General features: G+C 65.2%; 2 protein-coding genes across 4 annotated transcripts; one reads left to right on the top strand and one right to left on the bottom strand.

The window, feature by feature from the left end:
- Positions 1–508: 508 nt before the first annotated feature.
- Positions 509–8028, top strand: HMGA1 (high mobility group AT-hook 1). Of its 3 annotated transcripts, none has more exons than XM_017835823.1 (6): positions 509–617; positions 843–965; positions 4487–4591; positions 5317–5397; positions 5798–5848; positions 6909–8028. In XM_017835823.1, exons 3-6 carry the CDS (start codon positions 4490–4492, stop codon positions 6963–6965), a joined length of 291 nt encoding a protein of 96 aa, XP_017691312.1. In that variant the 5' UTR covers positions 509–617; positions 843–965; positions 4487–4489; the 3' UTR covers positions 6966–8028. The 3 variants fall into 3 exon arrangements, with proteins under 3 accessions (XP_017691312.1, XP_017691311.1, XP_017691310.1); XM_017835822.1 differs by having other exon boundaries at positions 5314–5397; positions 6912–8028; XM_017835821.1 differs by having other exon boundaries at positions 5314–5397.
- A 225-nt stretch (positions 8029–8253) lies between these two features.
- On the bottom strand, positions 8254–9591 carry LOC108507648 (uncharacterized protein C3orf18-like). Its single transcript, XM_017835820.1, has 4 exons — positions 9218–9591; positions 9110–9135; positions 8933–9038; positions 8254–8624 (listed from the first exon to the last, which is right to left on the bottom strand). The coding sequence occupies exons 1-4, from the start codon at positions 9326–9328 to the stop codon at positions 8562–8564; spliced, it is 306 nt and encodes a 101-aa protein (XP_017691309.1). The 5' UTR covers positions 9329–9591; the 3' UTR covers positions 8254–8561.
- Between the last annotated feature and the right edge of the window lie 358 nt (positions 9592–9949).

The raw sequence follows: 9949 nt of genomic DNA, 5'->3' as shown, positions 1-9949 counted from the left end.
GGGCTGCAATAACATATTAAATAAATATCATGGCACGAGCCAGGCAGCCCTGGCACCCCCAGGGATGGATCCCCCACTGCTGGTGCCTCCAAATGGGGACCGGATGCTTCTGTGGGAGGTTCGCTTGGTGGGGAGGCAGCAAATGGAAAGAGCATCGTGCTCTGACCATTCCTGTGCGGCCCGGCCCTGGGCGATGTTTGCCCCCACGGGGACACCAAACCCCCCGCGCCAGCCCCAAACAGTGCGAGGGGGCAGCCGGGGGGTCTCCAGCCGGGGGGTTCCCAGCCGGGGGGTTCCCGCACCCCCGCACGGCTCCAGCCGGGCGCATCCCTGGAGCACCCCGGGGCAGGAGGATGGGAGGGTGCCTCCAGCCGCCCCGGGAGAACCTTCCATCCCCCCTCGGGGACCTTTCGCCACCCGGGGCTGGGCCCGCAACCGCCGCTCCGTCCTTTGAACGACCCAATGGCCGCGGGACGCGCCCCCCGCGCCGCCCCCGCCGTGACGCGGCCCCGGCTCCGCCTCCCCCGCTCCGCCGGCACTGGGAGCTCCCTTCGCCTGTTTGCCCTTATTTAATTTCGAGTGTGATTTTGCTATTTTTAGCGGCTGGATCCCCTCCAGTAAGGCTGGGAGCTCGCTCCGGTTTTTTTTTTTTCCCCCCCCCCCCCCCCTCCCCCCCCCCCCCCTTTTTTTTTTTTTCCCTCGTTCCCTGCAAATGATTTTGACCCAGCTTCCTTCCTCCTGGAGCAATTTTTTTTTCCTCTCTCTTTATTATTTATATAAATACGCGGGGCCTGGCGGGCCCGGGGATGCGGGGCTGAGCCGCAGCCTCTCTCTTCTTGCAGATCCGCAGTCGCCGCGGGCGGGAGGTTCCTTCGCTCCGCGACACAGACCCGCCGGGAAAAGCAAAGCCGCCAAACCGCCCCCGAAACCCACCCCGAGCACCCTGCTCCGGGATCAAGCTGACTGTGAGTGCCGCCTTCCTCTTCCTTCTGCTGCGGGGCGCGGGGGGCGCGGGGGGTGCGGGGGGCCGGGGCTCTGGTCCCTCTCGCCGCATGCGGGGCACGATCGGCCCCGGCTGCCGGGCTTTGCAGGGGCGCGGGTGCGTGCGGCTCGCGGTGCCTCGCTTTATTACCGCTATTAATTACTGCCATTAACGGCGCGATGCACCTGGCGGGGGGCGGCGGGCGCGGGGGTCCCGGTGCCGCGGAGCCGCTTCCCTCCGCTCCCCCGGTGGCGGCTGCTGCGATCGCCCCGCACCGGCGGGGCCCGCACGGCCCCGGGACAGCCCGCGGGGTGCGGGGCCGGGGCCGGGGCCGTGCAAGCTGCGCGGGGCCGCGGCCGGAGCGCGGGCGTGGGAGCGGGACCCGCGTGCGGGGCCGGGGCGGCGCAAGGTGCGCGGGGCCTGCGCGAGGCCGGGCCCAGCTCACGGGACACGCACACGCGGGTCGGGGCAAAGTTGCGGTGCTGGGGCTCGGCCGTCCCCGAACGGTGCCCGCGCTGCGAGACCGTGGGCCCCCCCGGCCCCGCACCCCGCCATCCACGCTGGCTCTGCGCGGGGTTTTATTGCCCCCCCTTCCCCCCCCAGGACAGGGGCTTCACAAAGCCCTGATGGTGCCCTTCCCGCCTCTTTTCTTTCTCCCCCACCTCCCTCCTTCCTTTCCTTTATCACTTCCTTTTATTATGCATCCCAGGAAGGAAGGGGGGGACTTTGCTCAATGGCAGCCCCGGGGGGGTGGTCAGGGCAGCCCCACGGCGGGTCTGTGCTAAGGAGGAGCCCGCACATCCCTCCCGTCCCGCGCCCCTGCCCAACAGGCTCTTCAACTTCTGCTCCACGATTCCTTCCCCTCCTCCCTCCCCATGCCTCTGCCAGGAGGTGCGGCCGGGATCCTTCTCCAGCTGCCATCAGGCTGGATTTCCTGGGCGTGAAGAGATTTTATATCTTTTTATTAAGATCTAAGCCCCCGCCTGTCTCCCCGCTTCCCCTGGGCCGGTTCGTTTAATCTAAGAGTAGGTGGCAGGAGAGGGGGATTTGTGGGGTTATCTGCACAGAGCAGCCTAAGCCAGCGCAGGCGGCCGGGAAGGCAGGAACAGGCCCGGGAGCAGCAGGAGCATCGTTCCGGGGGGACAGGTTGGCCCTCGTGCAACCCAGAGGTGACTGCTGAGAACAGCCCAGCTCGTGCTGTGGAGCAGGGGGAGCGATGGCGCTGGGGGAGGAGAGCCTGGTGGCTCAGCATCCGTAGGGATGGAGAGGGGAGGAGGTTTTCTTCCCCCTACTCCATCGATCAAGAGGCAGATGTGGCCCCTCCACCTCCAAACTGTGCAGAGATGTGCCCCCCCCCCGGGCCGCGGGGAGCCCGGCAGCCCCTGCCCGCATCCCCCACTGATCCTCCCTGCCTGGAAAGGTTTCTCTCTCAGCTGCTTCCTCTCCTCCATGGCAACCCAGCTGCTCCCTCCCTCCCTCCATGGCTCTGCCGCACGTGAGCGGGGCCGGAGCCGCTTCCGCCATGTGCCCGGCACGGTCCGGGGCCGGGCAGGTGCCACGAGCAGGGAGCACTGCGGGAGCTGGGGCTGCTATCGGGAACAGGGTGTGGGCTGGGAAGGTGCTGGGGTGGGAGAGAAGCACCCTCCATCTCCAGCATCCTCCTCCTAATCCCCCTCTGCTGGAGTGAGGCATGGACCCCTCAGTCCCCCAGCACGGTTTCAGCTCTGGAGCCCTGGGGAGAGCTGTGAGGTGGTGGAGGGATGGCCGGGGTGCAGAGGGATGGCCGGGGTGCAGAGGAATGGCTGGGGTGCAGAGGCATGGATGGGATGTGCACATGCTTTCCCCAGCACCAACTTTGTGGCAGCAGGCTCTGTCTCAGGGGGACCAGACCCAGTGGTACCCCCATAGTGTGGGGGGCCCCCTTGGCATTCCCAGCTGGAGCTGCTGCGTGGGGCCCAGCCCCAGCAGGGAGAGGAGAACACAGCAGGGTGGGAGCCATGCTGGGCCCATCTGTTTCCAGCTGCGGGAGGGGGCACGGAGTGGCTCGAGGCTGTGCTGCCTCTGACAGAGATTGACTCAAAAAGAGACAAAACCCTGGCCCAGCCCGGCCAGCAGCTGGCCTTTTGCTGGCCTAAATCTAAACCATACTTCTCTTTTTTTCTACGAGACTCCTTGAAGGGCTCTGGGATGCTGTGAGTAATATTTTCGGGGTGTTTACACGACAGCATGGTTTCTGTCTCCCAAAAAAAAAAAAGACTCCGAGGGTGGTTTTTGTTGTTGTTGTTCTGCACTCATGAGTCACTTCCAGAGGGGAGCGGGAGCTGACGCCTGTTTTTTGAAAAGCCTCAGAGGTCTGAGCGTGGCTCCTCGCGCTGCACGTCCTGCCCACACCCACCCCAGCTGCCCCAGTGAGGCTCAGCCTCCTGGGGGGCTCAGCACCCCCTGTCCCTGCAGCCCCCCTGTCCCAACTGCTCCAACACCATCCAAATTGGAACCAGTTGCTCAAAACTGAGCGTTGTTATCCCAGAGGTAGGAGGGTGCCTCTGTCAGCACACACAGACTGGGCACACAACCTCATACCTGCCTCTCCCTGCCCTGTTCCTGTTGGGAATCCTCCTATCCCCACTCCAGGCAGAGGTCCCTGCATGGCCACGGTCACCTGGCTGAGCAGCAGTGCAGGTGCCCTGCACAGGGTCATCGGTAAGAGCAGGGGCTGTGGCAGTGATCCTGCTCCTTCCATCCCCAATCCCATCCCTCCTGGTTCCTAGGCCAGGAGCTGGGTGTGGAACCACCCCCACAGCTCTGGAAAAGCAGGTTTTCCCTGCACTCCTGGGAAGCAGTGAGGTGGAGAGCCTTTTCCTCTGTGGGATTTCTCCAAGAGCAAGGAAAGCTGCCCAGCCCTTGGGGACATGCACGGGGGGGGGCACAACTCAGCATCCCCAGGACAAGTGCCAGGCGGTGCCTGTCCCTAATCCCAGATGGAGAATGGGCAGGGGTCCAGCACCCTCTCTGGGTGCAGCAATGCTGGGTGTCAAGATGGGGTGGGAGCAGGGCTGCAGGAGCCTGTGCCCCCCCTCCAGGGCCCTGGCACCCCTTGGGGATGCCCAAGGCCTCTGGTGCCACCACTCATCCTGTCCCAGCTTGCTGGTGCAGCAGCACATCTGGGATTCCAAGGACTCCGGATTAAACCTGGAGCCGCTCTCCTCTTTTTGGGGAAGGGGGTTGGGCGGGAAGGGCTGGCCAAGCTGCTGCTCCCCAGTTGCCTGAGGGGTCCCTGGGAGATGCCTCAGGGCCAGGCACTGCCTCATTCTGGGGGTGGCCATGCCAGGGGCGTGGGGCAGCCAGTGCACTTTGCCCCCCAGCTGGTGCCAGGAGGATGGAGGTGACAACTCACCCGCCCCAGTGCAAGGGCTGGGGGGCAGCAGGGCCGGCTGGCACGGTGAGCCAGAGCCATTGCTGATTGACCTTCCTCCCTCCTGCTCCTCCTCACCACTGCCGGGACAGACAATGAGCGAATCCAGCGCCAAATCCAGCCAGCCCCTGGCCTCCAAGGGGGAAAAGGACGTGTCGGAGAAGAGGGGCCGAGGGCGGCCCAGGAAGAAGCCACAGGTACGTGAGGTACCCTGGGAGGAAGGGGGTGACAGGCACCCCTGGGGTATGGGCAGCAGGGAACCCCCTACCCCTGCATCCCCCAGGCAGGGCTGGGGACACACCCAGTGCAGCCCCCACTGCCCCCTTTGGGCAGCACCTCCCCAGTGCTCACCAGCAGCAAAACCCTCCTGGGGGGCTCTGGAGACCCCCAAGTGCTGCAGCATCCCAGGGCTGGGCTGGGGGCTCCCCTGCCCCTCCCCAGGCCCTGCTGAACCTGCCTTTGCAGATGGGCTAATTAAAGCCCCATTAGCAAAAGCTGCTCAGAGGGATAAGATGCTGCTGGAGCCTTTATAGTGCCAACCCCCCCTTAGCTCCCCCGGGCCAGGTGGAGTTTGTGCACATCGTTTTCCTGCAGAAAAGGCAATTTTTGAGTTCCCTGATGCTTCCTTGGCTGTGGCACTGGCAGCAAGCAGGGTCTGGGCTGAGGAGCTGTGGGGACTGCCTGGCTGAGCTGAGCAGCTCATTCTGGGGGTGGGGACAGGTCACATACAGCCGGCTGAAGGACACACAGGAGCCTGTGCCTGGTGCCTGATCTCCAATCCCAGTGCTCCCAGTACCACGTGCAAGAGCATCTCTGCCCTGTCAGGGTCTGCTGGGAAGAGTGGGACTCCCAGGCAGAGCATCCTGGGGTGCACTGGGAGCCACGCTGGGCATGCAGCCCCCCTCTGTTCTTCCTCCAGCAGGAGCCCAGCGATGCCTCGACCCCCAAGAGACCCCGTGGACGGCCAAAGGGCAGTAAAAACAAGGCCACCCCAAAGGGCAGGGTAGGTGCCTGGGGACAGGGCTGCTCCAGCCAAGTGCTGGGACCACAGGTCTGTTTTGAGTTCAGTTATGGACAATTCCAGGCAGATCTGCCCCTGGGAGGGGGGGTCTGGGCACTGGCTCCCGGGGGGGCTGGGGGGGCCCGTATGTGTCAGCACGAGGACACCAAGACAAACCTGTTTGCAAAACAGCGACTCACATCCTGCACCCACCTCGTGAGTCACGGGGCATCCTGGGGCTGGGGGGAGCTGGCAGCAGCACCCCAGGAGATGCCACTGGGGTGATGAATCTGGCAGTCACGGGTGGGAGGAAGGGGAAGGCTGGAAACCCCCCCACCCCGCCCAGACAGTATCCCAGGGACAGCCTGACCAAAATGCCCTTTTTTTGGTTGTTGTTGCTCAGAAAACTGCAGTCACACCAGGGAGGAAACCTCGAGGGCGACCCAAAAAAACGGTGAGCAGGCTTTTTTTCCCTTCCCCCTCTGACCTGGCAGGGTGCTGTGCACTTTGGGGGCACAGCATCCCCTGGCTGGCCCCACGAGGATGGGTGGATGCTGCCGGGCTGGAGGAGTGCAGAGCAGTGACCAAGCAGGGGACACAGGGTGGGCTGTGAACCCGGCTGTACCCTGGGGCTGGGGTTTGGGTGGTCCCAGCCCCAGGAGCAGCGTAGAGGTGGCTGGTCCTGCCCCTGGGGTCGTGCTGGCCCTCGCACTGTTGCCAGCGCGGTTCCTGCGGGCGCAGCCACCCCATTCCCTGAGCCTTCCCTCCTCCATTCCATTTTCTCTCCTTTCCCCCTTGGCTTGCAGCCGAGGTGAATGCGGGACACCCACGAGCATCACCAGAGTGGCTTCATCTCCTTGCCCTGCATGGCCCAGATTTTGCTCCTTTTCCCACTGAAATTCCTTGCAGAGCGTGAGGGGTTGGGAGCAGCCAGGGCTGCAAACCCGGGGTTGCATCCTGGGATCTCCTGCGCTGGTGTCACAGTGCCGGGGGCTGTTTGGGGTCCCAGGGCAGGCAGCCAGTGTAGGGGGGTGGGAAGAGCCCGTCCTGTGCCAGTGGGGCCATGCTGGGGACACGGTGTCCCCCTCTGGTGTCCCCCCCGGCAGCCGCGGTGGCGTTTCTGTGAATGAAGTGGGAGGAAGTGGGGGCTGTTGTGACTCAGGCTCACTCAACCCTGAGTCACCGCCCGTGTGGGGTCACGGCCACCCACCCCGGTGTGCAGGGCTGGACAGGGACACCCGGTCCTGCCACCACCCCCCAGTGGGGGGCCACTGGGGACCTGGCTGTGGCCTGGGGTGTGCAGTCCCCCCTCCTCGCTGTGAGCCCACCCAGGGGGCTTCTCACCTGGGATTTAATCTGCAACAGTTGAACCCGGAGTCAGGGCCAGTCCTTAAACCCAGGAGGGTGCTGGTGCCTCAGTTTCCCTCGTTGCACAAGGGGTGTGATGTGACCGGTCAGCCCTTCGTCCAGGGAAAATGGAGTGGCACCATCAAACACACTCCCTTGCCTCGCAGCAGCAGGTCCAGGAGGAGGTGAACATTTCCCAGGAGTCATCCGAGGAGGAGCAGTGACACCTCCTGAGCCGGCGCTACCTCATCGCCCGACGGCCCCGCGGCGGCCGGGTGAGAGGGACCGGGAGAGACCCACTGCACCGCCCTGGCTTCCTCCTCCTCCGCTCCCTCCTCACCCTCAGACAACGGCAGCACTGGAAAATGGCCCAACCCGGGCGGCCCCTGCAGCCCCCGCCCGGGGGGGCACCTGCCCCGGCTCCCCCTCCCCAGCACTGGGGTTCGGGGCAGCCCCACTGGTAAGGGGGGGCCTGGCAGAGAGCCGGGGCTGGGACCCCCCACCTTCGCTGCCCCCCACGCAGTGATCTCACCCAGCCAAAGTGGATGCTGGTTGCCCCCTCCTCCCCCCCCAGCATCAGGCTTTGCCCTGGGGCCTCTGCAGAAAAGAGAGTGGGGGCAGCAAAGGTGAGACCCCCAAATGCATTAGACCTTTGCTCTGGCCTATGGCTACCCTGGGCACCCCCTGCACCCTCCCAGTCCCGGGTGACTGCACTGTGTGTGGGAGCAGCTCCCCCGGCGCTGCCGAGGCCCGGAGCCCGTCCTGGGGGGACCCGTGCAGGGCCAGCTTGGGGCAGCCCTTTCCTCATAGGTTCTGGTATAGATATATATTTTTTTTTAGTACTTTTTTTCCTTTCATTCACAACTACCTCTGGATATTTAAGTTCCACTCTCTGAACTCACAGACGTGCTACTGCGCTGCTGGGGCACCGTGGGCTTGGTGGTTCCTGTTTCGGGGTGTTGCTGGGGGCCGTGGGGCATTTTTTTTTTTCCCCTCCCCTTTTTTTGGGCTTTGTTTTTCTTTTTTAAAGTTGTTGTTTTGAGGTCTAGGTTTGCTCTATTGCTCCAGGGGATTGAGGCTGGCAGGGCAGTGGGGTGGGGGGACCGTGGGGTGCTCCCCCCCCCACGCTGCCCAGGCATGACGGCTGCAGCGGGACCGGAGGTCGGTGCCAGGCGGCCCCGGCGGGACAGAATCGGGGTTTGGTTTGGGTTTTTTTTGGTTCACTGTTAATGACCTTTTGGGTTCCTATTTGCAGTTACTTGAATAAAACATTTTATGGACGTTGGACGGCTCTGCCCCGGGCCCTGGCTGGGGGGGCAGGTGGGTTCCACGTGTGGCTGCTCCACCTTCTCCAGGGGCACATCCATGCTGGTGGCAGCCACCGGCCATCCCTGGGCAGGGGCAGGAGCTGCTGATGCAAACACAAACATGCAAAGCCCCACTGCCCCCCAAACTCCCCCCCAGTGGCTGGGGCGGTGCTGCTGAACCCCCAGCCCCACGTGGAGCCCCACGGCCAAAGGCAGAGACGTTTATTTGCTCCATCTCCCCCCAGGCATCCCACAGTGTCTGGAGCCCGCTGTTCCCTGCCAGGCCCTGCTGCCCCACCTTGAGCCTTCCAAGGGGCTGCTGGAGCAGTGCAAGCAAAAAAAAAAAAAAAAGGCAAAACCAGGTGCTGAGGTGGGAGATGTCCCCACCGGTCAGTGCTGGGGTGGGGGTTGCTGGGGGCACCACTGCGGGCACGTCCTGCCCGTCCCACGGCGCCAGCACCGTCCTCCCTTCCCTCCCGCGGGCAGGATCTGGTCCTGGTGCTCCGGGCAGGGTCAGGCCCTCCAGTCCCTGCGTGGGGGCCGAGGGGGTGAGAGACCCCCCCAGCCAGGCACCACCTGCAACAGAGAGGGTCACACGTGCACACCGGGCACGGGGGGAACGAGGGGCCCAGCCCAGACCCCCCCACACCCAGCAGGGCATCACGGTGCGTGGGGGAGCCCTGGGCTTGCGGGCACCAGCTGCGCAGCCCAACCCTCCCAAAACCCTCTGGGTTACACCCAAAGCTGTCTCCCCCGAGGTTAGACTCGATCTTGGAAGGCTTTTCCAACCTTAATGAACCCGGAGCTCCCTCGGGACAGGCACCTCACTTGCCGCTGCTTACATTTCTCATGGAAAACCTGGATAAGAACCCATTCCCACCCACCTGAGCCTCCTCGGCCTCCACCAGCAGCTCCTGCTCGGACTCGGGCGGCTCCTCGGCCGGGTCGTAGCTGTACATGGGCAGCAGCCGGTGCCGCAGCCGCTCAGACCTGGGGGGGGGTTGTCGGTGAGTGGTGACCCCGCAGCCCCCCCGACCCCCAGCCCCGCGACCCCCCCTCACCTGCGCTTCTTCTGCACGTACATCACCTGCGGGGAAAGGCATCAGCGGCGCGGGCTCGGGGGGCGTCGGTGCCCCCCCAGACCGCCCCCCGCCCGCCCGCCCACTCACCGCGGCCAGGACGGCGCCGAGGAGGGTGAGGAAGAGGAAGGGGCCCAGCACGGAGCCCACCAGCGAGTCGCCCGCCGTGCCCGGGGCCGTGGGGGCCGTCGCGTTGCTCATGGCCCAGCGCGGGCTCCTGCCCGCATTGGGGACGCGGGTGCCCGGCCCCAGGGCGGGACCCCTGCAACCTGCCCTGGGAGTGACCCACTGCAGGGAGTGACCTCCCCCCCACCCCGGGAATGACCCACCGCCCGGGAATGACGGACGCACAGGTAATAACCACCCACCGCCCGGTAATAACCACCTGCCCCGGTAATGAGCCCCCGCTCGGTAATGACCCCCCCCGGGAACAGCCCCTGGGGGCGGACACCCCGCATCCCCCTCTGGGCAGAGCTTGGCCGGGGGGGCTCCGCCTCCACCAGCGGGAGGACCGGCGGGACCCCCGCACGGGGCTCTGCCCCGCACCCCCAATCCCCCCCCAGGGTGACCCCCTGACCCTCACATCCCCAATCCCGCCCCACTCCCGGGATACCCCCTTGACCCTCACATCCCCAATCGCGCCCCATTCCCAGGATACCCCCTGACCCTCACATCCCCAATCCCGCCCCATTCCCGGGACACCCCCGCTACCCCCGCATCCCCAATCCCGCCCCACTCCCGGGATACCCCCCTGACCCTCACATCCCCAATCCCGCCCCATTCCCGGGACACCCCCGCTACCCCCGCATCCCCAATCCCGCC

This window comes from Lepidothrix coronata, unplaced genomic scaffold (genome assembly GCF_001604755.1).
Source record: "Lepidothrix coronata isolate B3197 unplaced genomic scaffold, Lepidothrix_coronata-1.0 Scaffold263, whole genome shotgun sequence".
NCBI lineage: Eukaryota > Metazoa > Chordata > Aves > Passeriformes > Pipridae > Lepidothrix > Lepidothrix coronata.
The sequence above is the reverse complement of the archived record's forward strand: the minus strand, read 5'-3'. Positions and strand labels throughout refer to the sequence as shown.